The sequence below is a fragment of the Nicotiana tomentosiformis genome, chromosome 11 (genome assembly GCF_000390325.3).
Source record: "Nicotiana tomentosiformis chromosome 11, ASM39032v3, whole genome shotgun sequence".
Classification (NCBI taxonomy): domain Eukaryota; kingdom Viridiplantae; phylum Streptophyta; class Magnoliopsida; order Solanales; family Solanaceae; genus Nicotiana; species Nicotiana tomentosiformis.
The window spans coordinates 35,306,813-35,328,231 of record NC_090822.1 but is presented as its reverse complement, the minus strand read 5'-3'; the positions used below and the strand labels follow the sequence as shown (position 1 = coordinate 35,328,231).

The window sequence follows — 21,419 nt, the reverse complement described above, 5'->3', positions numbered from 1 at the left end:
TACCTGGATCTGCATAAGAAGTGTAGAGCGTAGTATGAGTACAACCGACCCAATGTACTTAATAAGTAACGGGTCTAACCTTGGGCTAAAAGTAGTGACGAGCCAGAAATATGCAGTCTGAATCAAAATAATGAAAACACAAATATAACAAGATAATGACAGTAATAACTCAGAGAAACTTCGATATTCAGCTCGTACCCAGTACCGAAATTTAGGCATGCTTTCAAGTTCAACAATTAAAGCCCAACACTGATAAAATATGCCAAGTACAACTAGCATAAGGAATGTTACATCTCTATGCCTACATGTCAAATATGCATGTAAAGTGTAATCTATCATAGTGATAATCCCAAGTACTCACACTCTCAAAGTACTCAATATGCTTATCTTATTTCCTACTGAGCACACAGAATCCCTCAGCACTGTACGGGTGCCTGGCATAAATTCCCCTCACCAAAGCACGTATATATAAACCACTGTGCTTGTGCTCACTACTGGTATGTCTGACTCCGGGGAGGGGGGGATCCTGCCCAAGCACTAATATAAAGCCTATTAGGCCTGCTGCGGTGTGCAACCCGATGCACAATAATAAATAAGCTAATAAGGCGTGCTGTGGTGCGCAACCCAATTCACAGTAACACTCACAATCCAAATCTCAGGCCCAACTCAGTCATCAATCTCTCCAGTCTCACGGGATCACAAGCCTCATACTACTCAGCCTAAACAATGACAACATGATATAATAGCAAATAATAACAGAGATTGAGATATGATATGCCTGAGAACATAATTGCAATTTAAACAAATAACTCAACAGTAGAAATAACCTCATTGGTTCCCAACAGAATAAGCTCATAGCCTAAACATGATACTAACATGCATCACAGCTCAATTACTCTATCACGTAGGAATTACGTAGATAAAACAAGACTAGATAACTACACAGTAATACAGAATCAACCGAGTCATAATTACCACGGTACACGCCCACACGCCTGTCAGCTAGCATGTGCGTCATCCCAACTCCAACCATATAAAACGTATTCTTGGAATTCATACCCTCAGTACCAAGTTTAGAAGTGTTACTTGCCTCAAAATGCACAACTCAATGCTCCAACAAACCCTTGCCTCTTGAATCGGCCTCTGAACTACTCGAATGTAGTCACCAATAACTCAATATAATCAATAAAAGCTATAGGAGTCGATTATATACGATAAAGATAAGTTCTTTAACCAAATTCAAAAAATCAACCACAAAAGTCAACCCCAGGCTCAAAATTCACAAAATCCGACAAAATTTACAAAATTTGAACACCCATTCTATAAGGAGTCCAACCATACAAAAACCATTCACTTCCAATGACAAATCGACCTTCAAATCCCCAAATCGTACTCTCCAATACCTAGTCCAGAAAATGTCACCTCCAAAACACACAATCTAGGTGGAAAATTAATGGGTATTCAATATTAATAAATAAAAGTGATCAAAATTTACTTACCTCTTGAAATATAGTGAAATCCCTCTCAAACATTGCCATAAACTGAGCTTCCAAAGTCTAAAAATGAAGTAAAGACTCAAACCCTTGTTTATAGCCTTCTGTCCAGGCATCTCGCTTTTGCGGGCTCAATAGCCCACACCTAAGGCTCCTATGATCCAAGGTCTGCTTCTGAACGACCGCACCTGCAGAGCCCTTGCCGCTTTTGCGACAATAGCCTCCCCGCCCAAATTCGTTTCTGCGACCACTTACCCGCATCTGCGAGCTTGTAGGTGCGGAATCTTCCTCGTACCTGCGCAACTCCGCAACTTCACTCAGAGTAGCTTTTATGACCCCTTGGCCACTTTTGCGGATTTGCACCTGCGACCCATTTCTCACAGGTGCGGTTGCACTAGAACTGATCATAGTAGAAAATTCTCAAGTCCAAAATTTAATCCGATTTCAACCCGAATCATGCCCGAGGCCTGTGGGACCCCATACAAACATATGAACCCATATTAGAACATCATACAAACTTAGTCGAAGCTTCAAATTACATCAAACAACATCAAAAAGACAAATCGCTCTCCAATTCAAGCTTGTTGAAACTAATGGATTCCTAATTTCTAAAACTAATTTCGAAACCTATCAAACCAATTGTGATTGACCTTAAATTTTACACAAAATTCATAAATAATGCAACTGACCTATTCCAACTTCTGGAACCAAAATCAGAGTCCGCTATAAATGAATTCAATTCTCGGTCAAACTTCTCAACTTTTCAAACCTTCAACTTTCCCACTTTTGCCAATTCAAGCAAAGTATCTTGTTGTATTTTTCTTCTTCCCTAGTAGTTAATTTTTCAAAACCAAGATTTCTTCTTTATGAATTTATCCAATCTCTGAATAAGACAGAAATCTCTAGGTTGTCCTCCGCTAATTAATGTTTATGATCTTCAATTTGAAATCTTGCCATGCTAAAAGCACTCTTCGATGCTACTGGTGACGCTTGAATAGCCATTATATCTCGGACCATTATTGAAAGTATTAGAAATGCCTTGCTACGCTCCCTTCACCATGCCAAATGTTGTTCGTTGCCTTCTTTGTCCTTTATACATCCTAATCCTTGATTAAGATAAAAATCAAGTTCATCATCAATAGAGAAATCATGACCTATTATATCCTCTACACCTTCCTATACATATTCTACTCTAGCCTTAGATGTAGTAGGAGCATTTTCACTACCTGCTATTGCCATAGATTATTACTATCAAACATTAATCTAGCATAGGAATATATGCTAGCTTGGCAATCTTCGAGAGATGGATTTTCATTTTTTTGAATTTCTAAGTTCTCATAAGTTTTATGAACAAGTCCCTTTGCACCTATTAATTTTAAAGATGGGTTAAGTAGATTAGAAATTAAATAAACTTGGGGAATAGAAAAAAAATACTTTTCAAATTTTGCAATCATTTCATTAAACGACCGGTGCATAGTTTGGATTTATTTTATACTTACCAAATACAAAACAAATTCCACGAATATACCATAATATTTGTGTAACAGTAGGATATATACCAGAAAATTATTTTGTAGCATAATAAAATTTTTCTAAAAATTTAATAAGCTATTTGATGTCACCCCAATCAGGCTCAACAATTTGATCAGCGGGGTTATCATTATGCATATTAAATATCATTTGTATAGGCAAACGATAATCATAAGCAACTTTAAGGACTTCATAAGTAGAATTTCACCTAGTACAAACCTCTTTTGGAATTTTTCTATATGGAAGTTTAGTATATTCACAACGTTCTTTAAACTCACGATTCTACTTATTAGCACAAAAAATATAGCCGCAAGCATGTTGTACCTTACCACAAGTACCGAAAAATAAATTAATACTATCTTTTACAACCAAGTTAAAAACATGGCATGCACATCTAGTATGGAAATATTTTGGATTAATTGGGAAAATTCTGGCTTTTAAGCTATTTGCTGCAGTGGTGTTAGCAGAAGTATTATCTAATGTGATAGTTAAAACTTTATCAATGAGCCCATAAAATTCAAGTATTTTGTAGAACAATAGTTGCAATTTATGCTCCAATGTGTTTTGAATCAATATATTTATAACCAATAATACGTTTTTGCATGTTCCAATGACAATCAACCCAATGACATGTAACAGTTAAATAATCACTAATATTAGGACTACGACCTATATCAGATGTGATAGACACTTTACAGTCAAAGTAAAAAAATACACGACGAATATACTGAAGATATTCAGTTTGATATTTAAAAATATTATTTCTAACTGTGGTCTTAGGAAAATCTTGAAAAGCAGGATTATAAGTTTATTGTATTTAATGCACAAAAGCAGGGTGAAACGGAAAATTAAATGGTAAGTCACAAACAACGACCATTTTTTGCTAAATTTTCACGATCTCTATCTTTGTTATAGGGACGTAGTATATTACCAGAAGCAGGGTGAAATTGTTGTTGGAAAGGTTAGAACCCCCGCCAAATCCTGTAGGAGTGCTAGTACCACTGCTAGAATCCGAGGTTTTTCCGGCATCTATTTAAGCTTGTATCCATAAAGGTTTGTGTGTTTTAAGTAAGTGCCTGGTTAAACCTCCCGTCCATAAAGGTTTGTGTGTTTTAAGTAAGTGCCTGGTTAAACCTCCCGTTCCACCTGATTTTCCATGGGCAAATCGTGCTTTACATTTTACACAGATAGCAACTAAACTGACTTTATCATGTTCACAAAATTCTCATATAAGTGATGTTTTTGTACGTTCAAACTTAACCTTAACCCTTACAGGAGGTACATGGGGTAAAGCTTATCACGACCCAAATCTCACCATATCGGGATGGTGCTTATCACAATACTAGACAAGCCAACAATCACAAAATAGCTACGCATTTTAATTTAAAAGCATGATATATTGAGTTTAATAGTGAATATCTCATAAATAACCAAAAGATATAACTACGACTCAAATACAAATCCCCAAATCTTACTCTCAAATACATGGGTCAAAAATCCCCAAATTTCACCTCAAAAATACCAAATCTATGGGGAAAATTCAATGGATATTCAATATTACTTCCTCCGGTCCAAAATAAGTGATTTTTGCCTTTTTGTTTTGTGGTCCAAAATAAGTGATTTTTCCAAATTTTAAGAATGAATTAATTATTTGTTTTTCTACATTGCCTTTGGAGTAAATAATGTTGGAGTATGTGTTAGGAGTGTTTATGTGAAGAGATAGTAAATGTTAGTATGTCCAATTTCATTGCTAATTAATGTTAAAAGGTGAATTTCTTAATATGTGTGAAAACAACCAAAAAATCACTTATTTTGGACTAGAGGGAGTAATAGATAAAAAACGATCAAAAGTTTCTTACCACTTGAAATCTAGTGAAAACCCCATCAAAAACCGCCTTAATCCAAGCTCCCAAAGTCCAAAAATGAAGAATTTACTCTAACCCTCGACTTTTTGCATTCTACCAGTGGTTCCGCTTCTGCGGTCCACTTATCCGCTTTTGCGGTTAAACATCCACACCTGTGAAAAAACACTAGACCCCTGACCTGTCGCACCTATGATTCTATCCTCGCACCTGCGGGACCGCTTCTACGGGCTCAGCCCCGCACCTGCACTTCCGCGCCTGTGGAGTCCTTCTGCTTCTACGACTCCACTGCCTCCTGCCCGTTTTCGCTTTTGCGTGCCTTCTTGTGCAGAAGTGCATCCACTTCTGTGGAATTCCTTCTTCACATATGCTCCTAGGCCTCCTCTCCAACACTCGCATCTGTGCCTCCATGGCCGCTTTTGCGGCTTCGCACCAGCGGCCAAAACCTCGCAGGTGCAGTTACACCAGAATAGCTGCCCACAAAAATTTCATAAGTCCAATTCTTGATCCGATTTCAATCTGAATCACTCCCGAGGCCATCGATACCCCATACAAACATATTAACCCATTCTAAAATATCATACGAACTTAGTCGAGGCCTCAAGCCACATCATATCACATGAAAAACATGAATCGCACGACAATTCAAGCCTATTGAAACTAATGGATTTCCAACTTCTACAATCGATGCCGAAATCTATCAAACCAACTCCGATTGACCCCAAATTTTGCACACAAGTCATAAATGATACAACAGACCTATTCTAACTTCCGGAACCAAAATTCGAGCAAAGTAACAACAATGTCTTGGTCAAACTTCTCAACTATCCAAACTTCAATTTTTCCAACTTTCGCCAATTCAAGCCAAAATGACCTACAGACCTCCAAATCAATATCCAGACACACTCCTAAGTCCAAAATCACCATATGGAGCTATTAGAACCATTAAAAATCCATTTTGGAGTCTTTTACACATAAGTCAACATCTGGTCAACTCTTCCAACTTACGCTTCCAACCTTGGGACTAAGTATCTCAATTCATTCCGAAATATCCCCGGAACCAAACCAACTACCCCGGAAAGTCACATAACAAAAAACAAACACATAATAAGCAATAAATGGGGGAACATGGCTATAATACTCAAAGTGACCGGCCGGGTCATTATAAAGCTCCAAACCGAGATTGATTCTGAGTTGGAGCTTGTGTTGCTGGACTAGTGGGTGTTTCATCTAATTCTTCTTACTCATTTTCATCTTCCTCATTTCAAATTGTCTTTGTAAAGTTTCATGATTTAGTTATTCTCCCAAATTAATATTATAAAATACGGGGGGTTGGGTAAATGAAGTTTCATCAAAACATGAGTCATTTCATCTATATTTTTTCTTATTATAGGAGAAGGATTAGGATTTAGATTACTACAACTAGAACCTTTACTACAAAAATAAATTTAAATACGAAAAAAATTTAGAAAAGTTAACACAAAATTAAACACATAGATTGTCACGACCCCAATTTTTCTCCGTAGAATGTCGTGGTTGCACCTAATCTCTAAGACTAGGTAAGCCTAACAAGTATGCAAAATGACTGAAACAACAACAACAACAACAACCCAGTATAATCCCACTAGTGAGGTCTGGGGAGGGTAGCATGTACGCAGAACCCTACCCTGGGGTAGAGAGGCTGTTTCCGATAGACCCTCGGCTCCCTCCCTGCAAGAACTCCCCACTCCGCTCTTAGGGTAACTCGAACTCATAACCTCTTGGTTGAAAGTGGAAGGTGCTTACCACTAGAGCAATTGTCAACAATTGTAATAAATAAAATCTGCAACTCAAAGCATAAACAACTCCCAAAACCCGGTAGATATAATTCACAAGCTCTAAATATAAATACTAAATATCTCTATACATTAGAGTCTAATGAGGATAAGGAACAACAAAATAAAGATACCGGCAGATATACCTTGAAGTCTCCACGTACGGACTAGCTCACCGATACCTGGTCTAGTAGGAAGTACCTGGATCTGCACAAAAAGATGTACATAAGCGTAGTATGAGTACACCACAACGGTACCCAGTAAGTGCCAAGCCTAACCTCAGTAGAGTAGTGACGAGGTCAGGTTAGGGCTCTACTGAAAATAATAAGAAACAGGGCAGAAAATATAGTGATATAATGAAATGAAAGAGAAGTGTAACAAATGAAATTCACAGAAGGTAACAACACGGAATCAAAGAAAACAATTACAACACGTAAGGAAGCAAGAATCTTACAAGTTAAGGAACAATAACAACAACCACAATACAACAAATAGAGGAAATCAACAGGGGCGCTCCCGAGGTACCACCTAGTAGTCCCAAAAGTAAATATCTCCCAACAACACGATAGAAACATCGTGCAATAATAACAACCGCACGGTAGAAATCTCATGCCATGATAACAATCTGTATGGCAGAAACCTCATGCCACAATAACAACCAGCACGACAGAAACCTCGTAACACAATAACAATCCGTATGAAAAAAACCTCGTGCCATAATAACAACCCGTACGATAGAAATCTCATTGCACAATAATAACCCGCAAGACAGAAACCTCGTGCCATAACCTAACAGTTATCTCAATAATAATAACAAAAACCAACACATAACAACTGAAATAATGATATTACAAGCAAAAAAGCCTACAGTTAAAGAATGAATCTGGAATCAAGGAAGCAGGTAACTCAACTAAGCATGTTGTACAAATTGCAAATAAGAGATAAGACACGTAGACATGTGAAATCAGGCTAAACATGATGACTACACATGCTCGAGTAGCTCAATTAAGGAAATAAAAGGAAACTACTTAGCAAAAATAGGTTTTTCAATATTTAGCTCTAGTATGCACTCGTCACCTCACGTACACAGCTTTCACGTATTGTAAATTACCATAACAGTACCAAATCCTAAGGGGGATTTCCCCCACACAAGGTTAGAAACGTTACTTACCTTAAACCTCGCTTAATTAATAAATAAGGTCTTTCCCTCAATTTTTCAACTCCGATTGGCTTGAATCTAGCCAAAATAATTTCATACTATAAATATAACTATAGAAAACTAATTTAAAAAATGAAATTACGACTTTAGCAAAGAATTGAAAAATCGCTCCAAAAGTCGACCGGAGCCCACGTTTCGGAACCCAACCAAAATTATAAAATTCGAACACCCATTCAATATCGAGTCCAACCATACAAGAATTACTCAAATCCGACCTCAAATGGCCTTTCAAATCCCCAAATTTTAGCCTAAGACGTTTTCCCAATTTTTCCCCAAATTCCAACTAAAAATACTAATTAAATGATGAAAACAATAATAGATTCGTGTAATTTAACCAAAACAGAGTTAGAGTCTCTTACCCCAATGATCTCCTTGCAAAACTCTCGAGCAAATCGCCAAAAATCGAGCTCTCTAGGTCCAAAAATTGATAATGAAATCGAGCCCTCGAACTTAGGCCTTTTCTGCCAAGTGATTTCGCATTTGCGAACCCACAGCCGCATCTGCTGCTTCGCACCTGCGAAAGTTCAATCGCAGGTGCGGTTCTCACTTAACCAAGCCACCTATGCTTTTGCAAACCAAAATGCGCATCTGCGCTCTCGCTCCTGTAGAAGGGGCTTCGCTTCCGCGACCCCGGGCTTAGCTAGCCTTTTCGCTTCTGCGCTTTCTCAATCACCCCTGCGAGTCCGCTTCTACCGAACTCTGACCTCACCTGCGGTCCCAGCTGGGCAAGCCATAATTTTCTTCTGCGCTTAACTCCCCACATTTGCGAGTCCACACCTGCGGCCAATTCCTCCGCAGGTGCGATGACACCGAAAAGTTGGAACTTCAGCAATGAGATTAAGTCCAAATTGTTCCGGATTCGATCCGAATCACACCCGGGGACCACAGGACACCGTCCGAGTATACAAAAAGTATTAAAACATCATATGAACTTAGTCGAGCCTTCAAATCACATCAAACACTGCTAAAACCAAGAATTGCGCGTCGATTCAAGCCTAATGAACTTTGAACTTCTAACTTCCACATCTGATACCGAACCGTATCAAATCAAGTCCAATTGACCTCGAATTTTGCACACAAGTCACATTTGACATTACGGAACTACTCCAACTTCCGGAATCAAACTCCGACCCCGATATCAAAAAGTCGACTCCCTCTCAAACTTCCAAAAATTCCACTAATTTCCAATTTCGCCAATTAACGACGAAATGACCCACGGATCTCCAAATCAACATCTGGACATGCTCCTAAGACCAAAATAACCATACAAAGCTATCAGAACCGACAAAACTCTATTCCGGGGTCGTCTTCACATAAGTCAAACTACGATTAAACCGTACAACTTAAACTTCAAACTTAGGGACTATGTGTCCTATTTTACTCCGAAACTTTCCCGAACCCGTCACTAAGCACCCCGACAAGTCAAGTAACCACAAAATGAAACAGAGGGAGAAATAAATAGAGGATCAGGGCTAATACTCTCAAAACGACCGGCCGGTTCGTTACATCCTCCCTCTCTTAAAACAATTATTCGTCCTCGAACGAGTATAGAGATATACCTGAAGTGGTGAAAGACGAGGATAACAGCTGTGCATATCATGCTCGGTCTCCCAAGTCGCCTCCTCGACTGGATGACCCCTCCACTGAACCTTCACTGAACCTTTACTGAAGAAATGCTCTTCGACCTCAACATTTGAACCTGCCTATCAAAAATGGCCACCGACTCCTCAACATAAGACAAATCCTTTTCCAACTAGACTGAGCTGCAATCTAACACATGAGATGGATTGCCGTGATACTTCCGGAGCATAGAAACATGGAATACTGTATGAACTCTCGATAGACTGGGAGGCAAGGCAAGCTCATAAGCAACCTCCCCAACTCACCGTAACACTTCGGATGGGACAATAAACCTTGGGCTCAACTTGCCCTTCTTCCCGAACCTCATAACACCCTTCATGGGTGACACTCGGAGCAAGACCCGCTCTCCAACAATGAATGTGACATCGTGAACCTTTTGATCGGCATAACTCTTCTGTCTGGAATGGGCTATACGAAGTCGATCCTAAATCAATTTAACTTTTTCCAAGGCATCCTGAACCAAGTATGTACCCAGTAGCCTAGCCTCGCCCGGCTCGAACCAACCAACTGGATACTGAAACCATCTAACATATAAATCCTCATACGGTGACATATGAATGCTCGACTGATAACTGTTGTTGCAAACTCCTCAAGCGGCAAGAGCTGATCCCAAAACCCCTAAAATCCATCACACAAGCACGGAGCATACCTCTAATATCTGAATAGAACGCTTGGACTATCCGCCCATCTGAGGGTAAAATACTGTGCTCAACTCAACCCGAGTACCTAACTCATGCTGTACCTAAATCTAATATTTTGAGAGTGAAAGAGTGCCCTAGAGTGAGGAAGAGTTCATCAACAATTTGTTCTTCAATTCTTGCTCAAATCTTTGGATATTAACAAGGAAAACTCACTAGGTCTTCATCCTAGAGGTAAGATTCTACACCCTAACCCTTAATTTTAAAAGTTAACTGGAAGTGGGTAATTAGTAAGATAATTCTTGGGTATGGGAGTTTTTTATTTTGCATGCATGTGTTATCAAAGGATGTAGGAAGATTGTTGAGCTAAAAGTAGTAAAGAATGGGTTGTGGGATGATGGAATCCTCCATAAAGGACCTTGAAACCTTAATGCACACCTAGTGTTTGATAAAATGCTCAAATGAGCTAGAACCATGATCATCTTCCTAATTTTGGTTCAATTTGTTACATTTCTAAAATAGATTGAAGTTGCTAAGATTTCCGGAATATTTTAGAGTGTAAGGAAGCTCAAGTAAGGTATGTTGGCTAAACTCTTCTTTAAGAATTGAGTCCCACATTACCCTTGTAAGTTCCAAGATGTTTATTATAAATAGATTATTTCGAATAAGCTTTACGACAAAGATATATGTTCAATTCATGTTTTAAATGCTCTTATTATGTTGTACTATTAATTGAGGATGTGTTCCAAACTATAGATTTTGTATCGAAATTTTATAACTCCAAGTTATACTTAAATGTGAAAGTTTTTATGCCAACTTGTGTAAGATTAAGATTGGGATTACACCTCCACTCGCACATATTGGGGTGAGGTGGCGAGATCGCTTTGTGTAGGATTTTTGGTATTGCTGTTGCACCACCACCCGCATATGTATTGGGGTGAGGCGACATGACCGCTTTGTGTAGCTATTGGTATCATTGTTGCACCTCCACCTGTATATATTGGGTTGAGACGGCAGGGCCGCTTGTATAGGTTTTTGGTACTGTGGCTACACCTCTACCCGCAAACATTGGGGGTGAGGCGACATGGCCGCTTGAGTAGAGTTGTGGTATTGTGCTTGCACCTCCACCTGCATACATTGGAGTGAGGCGGCGGGGCTTCTTTGTGTAAAGTTGGTTACAGAGGATCCCGTCTTAAAATTTATAAATGTTATTGATAGCTCTTGATAAATTTTCTTTTGACTTTATCGGCTATCTATGCCATTGTATTTTTACCATCATTCATCATATTCATGTTGTGTTTTCAAGTCCTTGATTTTATGTTTGGTTTTCATACTAGTACTATTTGACATGTACTAATGTCCCTTTTGCTGGGGGTGCTGCATCTTTAATGGATGCAGGTGGTTCCACAACGGAAGGCATTGACCAATGATAGCGGTACTCATTCTTCCCAGCTGACTTGGTAAGGCCCATGTCATTACGAGGTCGTACATCTTTTGTTTCGTATGTATTACTATGTTTAGAGGTATAGCCGGAGCCTTATTGCTGGCACTATCGTTGTACTCTTTTGTATATATTAGAGGCTCCGTAGACATAGTGTGGGTTGTATATGGGTGTTGGGAATGTCAAACAAGTTGTGTTGTGATTGAATCACTTGTTCCGCTTTGAACCATGGAAGTGTGTGTATTTGTGAGACTTATTAAATGAAGTAACTAACTGTAATAAATTTGATATTATCTACATGATCTCCTTATTGGTTAATTAACAAAGTTATGTATCCTCTTTAAATCATGGGTGAGTTTGGGTAGAAAGTATTCAACAGGCTTGCTTGATCGGGTTCACTTGGTTGAGCGCCGGTCGCGCTCCCTGAGTTTGGGGTATGACAAACTTGGTATTAGAGCCTAAGGTTTTAAAGTATCCTAGGATGTCTCGGAGCCGTGTCTAGTAGAGTATTTCTTATCGGTGTATTGTCGACCGCGTCTATAATTAGGGGGCTACTTGGACATTTAGGAATAATACCCTTCTTTGATGTTCTTAATCGTACGATAAAGATGATTGTAAGATTGTTCCTCATCTAACTCATGCATTGCTCTAACTTTCAGTAAATGGCGCCTAGGAAGAAGACAAGAACTGGCCAAGGATCCAATGTTACCCCAAGAGTGGCGGTTGATTCTATAATTGATAATGCGGGTAAACACCCGAGGGGTGGGGATATTCCCCCAATTACTACACCATCTGAATCTACTATTCTTGCTCAGACTGCACCAGTTCCTACACCTGATGAGGGAGAAACGAATCCTCCAATTGATATTCCGGTTCCACCTCCATCCCCAGCTTCCGGTCTCAGTGTTTTCGATAGGGATCTTAGGGGAGCCATACAGATGTTGGCATATATAGCTGCTTCTCAGGCCCAGAGATCGAGTGTTGGGCCTACTTCTTCCAGTCAACCAAGGGAATCTAATAGTTTCAGGGTGAACAAGTTTCTTCAGTTATATCCGCCAATGTCCACAGGTGCTAATCCCGAGGAGGACCCCCAGGACTTCATTGATGAGATGCACAAGACTCTCCGGGTTATGCGTGCTACTGAGACGGAGGGAGTGGGGTTGGCCTCCTACTCCCTGAAAAGGGTGGCCTATTCTTGGTTTGTGTTGTTGGAGGAGTCCCGTGAGGAGGGGAGCCCTCCGGCGAGGTGGGGTGAGTTCACAGACGCCTTTATGGATCACTTCTTGCCTGTCGAGACCAAGGCGACTCATGCCGCTAAGATTGAGAGCTTGAAGCAGGGTAGCATGAGTGTGTGGGAGTACCACATAGAGTTCGCGTGCCTATCCAAGTATGCTATGCATAAGTTGCCCACTATGGAGGCTAGGGTGTGCCGGTTTGTACAGGGCCTTAGCCCCTTGGTTATTAATGAGGCCACTACAGTCGCCTTGAATTTTGATATGAACTATGGGAAGATGGTGGCGTTTGCTCAAGCTACAGAGAACCGTAAACTGAAAAATCGAATGGAGCATGAAAGTAGCAGCAAGGCCCGGTCCGCGGGCAACTTTGGTGGTTCTTTCGGTGGTGGTGGTAGTAGGTCGGCATTTAGGGGAGGGTCATCAGGGCCATCTTAGTCTTTCGTTCAGTCTTCGATAAGTGCACAACCATCAGGGCCCAGTTAGTAGCAGTGGAGTCATTTCAGGCCCGGTCAGGGCAATAGGGGACCCCACCAGCAGGGTCGATCTGGAGGGAGATTCCAGAAGCAGCTGAGGACCCCATGCTCCAAGTGTGGGAGGATGCAATTTGGGGTCTACTTCATGGACCTACCTATATGCTATGAGTGCAGTGTTAGGGGTCACATTCAGAGGGATTGCTGCTCGTCCCGCCAGACCAGGGGCAGGGGTACAACACATCTAGCTAGTTCTACAACTACAACATCCGCAACACCCCTCCAGCTCGAGACACTCTAGCACTCGCAGGGCGTGGTGCAGCTAGGGGTGGTACCCAAAACTCGGGAGGGCCCAACAGATTTTATGCTATGCGGAAGCGTCGGGATGTAGAGGCTTCTCCAGATGTTGTCACAAGTATATTGACTGTCCAATCTCATGATGTATATGCTCTTATTGATCCCGGTTCCACTTTGTCCTATGTCACTCCTTATGTTGCTATGGAATTTAGGATAGAGTCGGAACAACTTCATGAGTTGTTCTCTATATCTACTCCAGTTGGTGAGTCTATTGTGGCTGCACGGGTTTATAGGGATTGTGTTGTCATAGTGCATGGTCGGGACACCATGGCCGATCTCATTAAATTAGAGATGGTTGATTTTGATGTAATAATGGGGATGGACTGGCTTTATTCATGTTTTTCCAAGCTTGATTGTCGAACCAAAACTGTGAGGTTTGAATTTCCAAATGAGTTAGTGATTGAACGGAAGAGGGATAACGTGGTGCCGAAGGGTAGGTATATTTCTTACCTCAAGGCCATGAAGATGATTAACAAGGGGCATATCTACCATTTGGTCCGAGTTATGGACACCAATGCTGAGGCACCTATACTTGAGTCTGTGTCAGTTGTGAATGAATTTCCGGAGGTCTTTCCAGATGAACTCCCTAGTATTCCACTAGACAAGGAGATTGATTTTGGGATTGATGTGATGTTAGGCATGCAACCTATATCTATTCCACCTTTCAGAATGGCACAAGAGAATTGAAGGAGCTAAAGGAATAATTTAAGGATTTGTTAGAGAAGGGTTTCATCTGACCGAGTGTGTCGCCTTGGGGCGCACCGATTCTCTTTGTAAGAAAGAAAGATGGGTCACTAAGGATGTGTATTGACTATTGGCAGCTCAATAAGGTCACAATAAAAAATAAATACCCACTGCCAAGGATATATGACTTGTTTGATCAATTGCAAGGTTTTAGGTACTTCTCCAAAATTGATTTAAGATCCGGGTATCACCAATTGAAGATCAGGGAGTAGGATTCTGAAAATAGCTTTTAGAACCTTGCATGGGCACTTGGAATTTCTAGTGATGTCTTTTGGGATGACAAATGCCCCGGTAGTTTTCATGGATCTTATGAACCGAGCCTTCAAGACTTTCCTAGACTCCTTTATGATAGTGTTCATTGATGATATTCTTGTATATTCACGAACTCGAGAGGATCATGACAATAATCTCAGGATAGTTCTACAGACTCTATATTAGCACAAGTTGTATGCGAAGTTTTCGAAGTGAGAATTTTGGCTTGAATCCGTCACATTCTTGGGTCATGTTGTCTCCAGAGAAGGAATTAAGGTTGACTCTCAGAAGATTGCCACTGTGAAGAATTGGCCTAGGCCTACAACTCCAACAGAGATTCATAGTTTCTTGGGCTTAGCTGGATATTACAGGAAATTCGTGGAGGGGTTCTCTACTCTTGCCTCTCCGTTGACTAAATTGACGCAGAAGGCAATTAAGTTTCAATGGTCTGATGCCTGTGAAAGGAGCTTCCAGGAGCTGAAATCAAGATTGACTACGACGCCGGTGTTGACCCTACCAGAAGGTACAAATGGATTTGTGGTGTATTGTGATGCTTCAAGGATCGGGCTTGGGTGTGTATTGATGCAACACGACAAGGTGATAACTTATGCTTCTAGACAACTTAAGAATGATGAAAAGAACTATCCAACATATGACTTAGAACTTGCAGCAGTGGTATTTGCATTGATGATTTGGCTTCATTATTTGTATGGGGTCCATGTGGATATATTAACGGACCATAAGAGCCACCAATATACTTTCAAACAAAAGGAATTGAATCTGAGGCAGAGAAGATGGCTTGAGTTACTCAAAGATTACGACATCGATATTCTATATCACCCGGAAAAGGCTAATGTTGTGATAGATACTCTTAGCCGGAAATCTATGGGCATTTTGGCTCACTTTGAGGCATATCAGAGGCCATTGGCCAAGAAAGTTCATCGGTTGTCTAGTTTGGGAGTTCGTCTTGCGGACTCTAGTGAAGGATGGGTGATCGTGCAAAATAGGGCTGAATCATCGCTTATTGTGGAAGTCAAGGAGAAGTAATACAACGATCCATTGTTGCTACAATTGAAGGAGGGGATTCATAAACATAAGACTATAGATTTTTCTCTTGGCATGGATGATGGTACACTAAGGTACCAAGGGTGACTATGTGTTCCAAATATAGATGGTCTCCGAGAAAGAATTATGACCTAGGCTTATTATTCCAGGTATTCCGTGCACCCAGGTTCCACAAAGATGTATCATGATCTTAAGGAAGTGTACTGGTGGAATGACATGAAGAGGAATGTAGCGGACCTATCCAAACTGTCAGCAAGTGAAGGCCGAGCATCAAAGGCCCGGTGGGTTAGCGCAGAACATAGAAATTCTAATGTGGAAGTGGGAAATGATTAATATGGACTTTGTGGTGTGACTACCATGCACTATGTGCAAGTTTGACTCCATTTGGGTAATTGTGGATCGACTCACAAAATCAGTACACTTCTTGCCAGTTAAATCTACCGACAGAGCAGAACAATATGCTCAGTTGTATATCAAGGAAATAGTCAGGTTGCATAGCACTCCAGTTTCTATCATTTTGGATCGAGGGGCACAATTCACGGCTAATTTTTGGAAGAAATTTCAACAAGGTTTGGGTACTCAGGTGAATCGTAGTATAGCTTTCCACCCACATACTTACGGGCAGGCAGAGCGGACTATTCCGACGCTTGTGGGTATGTTGCGCGCTTGTGTTCTTGACTTCAAGGGTAGCTGGGATGATCATTTGCCACTCATAGAATTTGCCTACAACAATAGTTATCATGCTAGTATTCAGATGGAACCGTTCGAGGCTTTATATAGTAGGAGATGTAGATCTCCCATTGGGTGGTTCGAGATTGGGGAAGCAGAGTTGATAGGGACGGACCTCATGCATCAGGCTATGGAGAAGGTTAAGATCATTAAGGTTCGGTTGAAAACTGCTTAGAGTGTTCAAAAGTCCTATTCGGATGTTCATCGTAGGGATTTGGAGTTTAAAGAAAATAATTGGGTATTCTTGAAGGTTTCCCCCATGAAGGGTGTAATACGTTTTTGTAAAAAGGAGAAATTGAGCCCGAGGTATGTCGGGCCATACAAAAGCATTCAGAGGATTAGTCAGGTGGCATACAAGCTGGAGTTACCACCTGAGATGTCATTAGTGCACCCGGTATTTCATGTGTCTATGTTGAAGAAGGTAGTCATAGATTCGTCGCTTATTGTGCCAGTTGAGACTATTGAGGTTAATCAAGAACTGACTTATGAAGAAATCCCAGTTGCCATTTTTGATAGGCAAGTCCGAAAACTGAGAAATAAAGAAATTACCTCCGTGAAACTGCAATGGCGAAACCAATAGGTTGAAGTGGCTACTTGGGTAGCCGAGGAAGAGGTGAAGAAGAAGTATCCTTATTTGTTTGAATAGCTATGTAATATTTCTATGAAATTGTCGCCTATGAATTTTGTATCACTTGTACAGTTGATGTAAAGGTGTTCCTTTTTGGTTATATGTTGCTTATGAGCCCACAGTTGGTGTTGTTTTGTGTTATGTTACGTCATTGGATTATGTATATGATGTTAGGATTTGTTTATGGGGTTCTCTGGCAGGTGGATAGGCCCAGTTACAAGGGAAACTCTAGCAAAATTTTTGGAAATTTAGGGAGTTAGTCAAATTCGGGACTGCTGGTGTGTGGTATGGCAGTTGAGTCACATCGGATGTTAATAGTGAACTTTGACCCTCATTCGAGGACAAATAATTTTAAGTGAGGGAGGATGTAAGGCCCGTAAAAATTCATCTAAAACTCGGGATTTCGTGGTGCTGAGGTAGGCTTACGTGTTCATGATTGGCAGAACCAGGCATTATTTTGCGAACCACTATGCGACCGCATAACCACTATACGGGCCGCATAGTGAAGCAAAAATGGGGCAAGTTTGGATGCCTTTTGCGGTCGACTATGCGATCACAGAACAGCTCTGCAGTGCATTGTGCGACCGCAGAACAGGTTTGCGGGCCGCATAATGATCGTATACCCAATCAGTGGTGCCTAGTTCCGGAGGCCATTTCGCGGCCCGCAGAAGCATTATGCGGTCGCATATGCGACTGCATATCCTGCTCCAGAGCTTCATTTTTGGGGTTTAATAACCCAACCCTATTTAGTTATATAGGTGTTGTGGACCATTTGTCTTGCAAAATCTGATATTTTGAGAGTGGGAGAGGCCCTAGAGTGAAAGAGAGTTCATCATCAATTTGTTCTTCTATTCTTGATAAAAGCTTTGGAGATTAACAAGGAAAACTCACTAGGTCTTCATCCTAGAGGTAAGATTCTACACTCTAACCCTTAATTTCGAAATTTAACTGGAAGTGGGAAATTAGTAAGATAATTCTTGGGTGTGGGAGTTGTTTATTTTGCATGCATGTGTTATCAAGGGGTGTAGGAAAATTGTTGAGCTAAAAGTGATGAAGAATGGGTTGTGGGATGATGAAATTCTCCATAAAAGGACCTTGAAACCTTAATATACACCTAGTGTTTGATAAAATGCTCAAATGAGCTAGAACCATGATCATCTTCCTAATTCTGGTTCAATTTGTTATATTTCTAAAATAGATTGAAGTTGCTATGTTTTTCGGAATATTTTAGAGTGTAAGGAAGCTCAAGTGAGGTATGTTGGCTAAACGCTTCCTTTAGACTTGAGTCCCACATTACCCTTGTAATTTTAGATGTTTATTATAAATCGATTATTCTGAATAAGCTTTGTGATAGAGATATATGTTCAATTCTTGTTTCAAATGCTCTTATTATTTTGTACTATTAATTGAAGATGTGTTCCAAACTATGGATTTTATATCTACATGTTATAACTCCAAGTTGTGTTTCATATGAAAGTTATTATGCCAACTTGTGTAAGATTGTGTGGGATTACACCTCCACCCGCACATATTGGGATGAGGCGGCATGGCCGCTTTGTGTAGGATTTTTGGTATTGTTGTTGCACCACCACCCGCATATGTATTGGGGTGAGGCGACATGACCGCTTTGTGTAGCTATTGGTATCGTTGTTGCACCTCCACCCGTATATATTGGGTTGAGGCGGCAGGGCCACTTGTGTAGGTTTTTGGTACTGTGGCTACACCTCCACTCGCAAACATTGGGTGTGAGGCGATAGGGCCGCTTGACTAGAGTTGTGGTATTGTGCTTGCACCTCCACCTGCATACATTGGGGTGAGGCGTCGGGGATGCTTTGTGTAAAGTTGGTTACAGAGGATCTCGTCTTAAAATTTATAAATATTATTGACAGATCTTGATAAATTTGCTTTTGACTTTATCGGCTATCTATGCCATTTTATCGTTACCACGATTCATCATATTCATGTTGTGTTTTCAAGTCCTTGATTTTGTGTTTGGTTTTCATACTAGTACTATTTGACATGTACTAATGTCCTTTTTTCTGGGGGCGCTGCATCTTTAATGGATGCAGGCGGTTCCACAATGGAAGGCATTGACCAGTGATAGCGATACTCATTCTTCCCAGCTGATTTGGTGAGCCCTACTTTATTCCGGGGTTGTACATATTTTTTTCGTGTGTATTACTATGTGTTGAGGTATAGCCGGAGTCTTGTTGCCGACACTATCATTGTACTTCTTTGTATATATTAGAGGCTCCGTAGACATAGTATGGACTGTATATGGGTGTTGGGAATGTCAAACAAGTTGTGTTGTGATTGAATCACTTGTTCCACTTTGAACCATGAAAGTGTGTGTATTTTGAGACTTATTAAATGAAGTAACTAATGGTAATTAATTTGGTATTATATACATGATCTCCTTATTGGTTAATTAACAATGTTATGTATCCTCTTTAAATAATGGGTGAGTTTGGGTAGAAAGTATTCAACATGCTTGCTTGACCGGGTTCACTCGGTTGAGCTCCAGTCGCGCTCCCCGAGTTTGGGACGTGACACGAAATACATTGTTCATCAAGTGCATGAATGTTGCTTGGGAATTGGTTAGCCCAAATGACATTACAAGGAACTCGTAGTGACCATACCGAGTCTTGAAGGTAGTCTTCAGGATATATAGCTCCCGAACCTTCAACTGATGATAGCCTGAACACAAGTCAATCTTGGAAAACACTTTGGCACCCTGTAACTGATCAAATAGGTCATCAATACGTGGCAATGGATACATGTTCTTCATTGTAACCTTTTTCAACTGGCGATAATCAATACACATGCGCATAGAACCATCCTTCTTTTTTACAAACAAGACTGGAGCACCCCAAAGCGACATACTGGACCGAATGAAGCCTTTATCAAGCAACTCCTACAACTACTCCTGTAACTCTTTCAACTCTAGTGGAGCCATACGATATGGAGGAATAGAGATGGGCTGAGTGCCCGATAACAAATCAATGCCAAACTCGATGTCCCTGTCGGGCGGCATGCACGGACGATCCGCCAGAAATACATTTGGATAATACCTTACTACCAGAACTGACTTAATGGTAGGAGTATCAATACTGATATCTCTCACATATGCTAGATACACATCACACCCCTTCTCAACCATCCGCTGAGCATTTAGGAATGAAATAACCCTGCTAGGAGTATAATCTAAGGTAACTCTCCACTCTAACTGTGGTAATCCTAGCATAGCCAGCGTCACGGTCTTGTCATGACAATAAAGAATAGCATGATAGGGCAAAAACCAATCCATGCCCAAAATAACATCAAAGTCTACTATACTGAGCAATAACAGATCAGCTATGGTCTCAAAACCACTAAGTACAACTAAACATGACCGATACACATGGTCAACAACAGAATCTCCCATGGGTATAGACACATGGATAGGAGAACTCAAAGAATCATGGGATACACCCAAATATGGAGCAAAAAAAGATGACACATAGGAATAAGTGGAGCCTGGATAAAATAAGACTCATGCATATCTATGACAGACCAGAAAAAATACCTGTGATGATAGAGTCGGATGCAACTGCCTCCTTCCTAGCAGATGGGCATAATATCTGGCTTGGCCTCCCCTTACCTGCTCGACCTGCGCCTCGAGCTAGTTGTGCAGGTAGAGTGATAGCTGGTGTTGTAACCATAGCATGAGGACCCGGTGGAGCACGCGGTGCCTGAGTGGTCTGTGGAGGTGCACCCCTCCTGATTCTGGGGCAATCCCTCACCATATGATGAGTGTCACCATACTCAAAACAAGCTCTCGGAGGATGTGGATGTTGTGGCTGGCTCAGGCCTGATCGACTAGATTGACCGCTGAAAGCACCCCGTGCAGGAGGTGCACTAGAAAATGGCGGTGCATAATAGGGAGCTTCAGGCCTAGGAGTGGCCGAAATACCGCTGGAAGCTAGAAGTGCTGAATGAATAGGGCGACTCACATAGCCCCTACCCTGACGAGCTGTGGCTGGGGCACGAGTACCACTATACGTGTCGGACTCTCGAGACCTCTTGGCCTCTCTCTCCTCTCTTTCCCGAGTCAGCATACTCTCCAAGAAATCCCCACTACTTGCTGGTATGCGATGTCCACCTCCAGCTCTCGGGCCATGCTATATATGATATTGGGGTTGAGCCCCCCGATAAATCGACGAACTCGCTCTCGAACAGTAGTAACCAAGGCTGGTGCATGCCTTGCCAAATTACTGAATCGGACCGCATACTCCGACCGCATACTCAAACTTTGCATGCCA

At 41.0% G+C, this 21,419-nt stretch overlaps 2 protein-coding genes across 2 annotated transcripts; one reads left to right on the top strand and one right to left on the bottom strand.

Moving 5' to 3' along the window:
* Positions 1-12,300: 12,300 nt before the first annotated feature.
* On the top strand, positions 12,301-13,308 carry LOC138901248 (uncharacterized). The gene has a single exon (XM_070188997.1). It carries the CDS (start codon positions 12,301-12,303, stop codon positions 13,306-13,308), a length of 1,008 nt encoding a protein of 335 aa, XP_070045098.1.
* Positions 13,309-20,038: 6,730 nt separating this feature from the next.
* Positions 20,039-20,903, bottom strand: LOC138901247 (uncharacterized). The gene is made up of 2 exons (XM_070188996.1): positions 20,684-20,903; positions 20,039-20,634 (listed from the first exon to the last, which is right to left on the bottom strand). The coding sequence occupies exons 1-2, from the start codon at positions 20,901-20,903 to the stop codon at positions 20,039-20,041; spliced, it is 816 nt and encodes a 271-aa protein (XP_070045097.1).
* Between the last annotated feature and the right edge of the window lie 516 nt (positions 20,904-21,419).

Excerpts from the sequence above, each read along its gene's own strand:
- LOC138901248 (XM_070188997.1), top strand. The coding sequence starts at position 12,301 with ATGGCGCCTAGGAAGAAGACAAGAACTGGCCAAGGATCCAATGTTACC.
- LOC138901247 (XM_070188996.1), bottom strand. The coding sequence starts at position 20,903 with ATGGTGAGGGATTGCCCCAGAATCAGGAGGGGTGCACCTCCACAGACC. Across the intron at positions 20,635-20,683 it reads ATCCGACTCTATCATCACAG|GCTCCACTTATTCCTATGTG; the intron begins GTATTTTTTCTG and ends TATTTTATCCAG.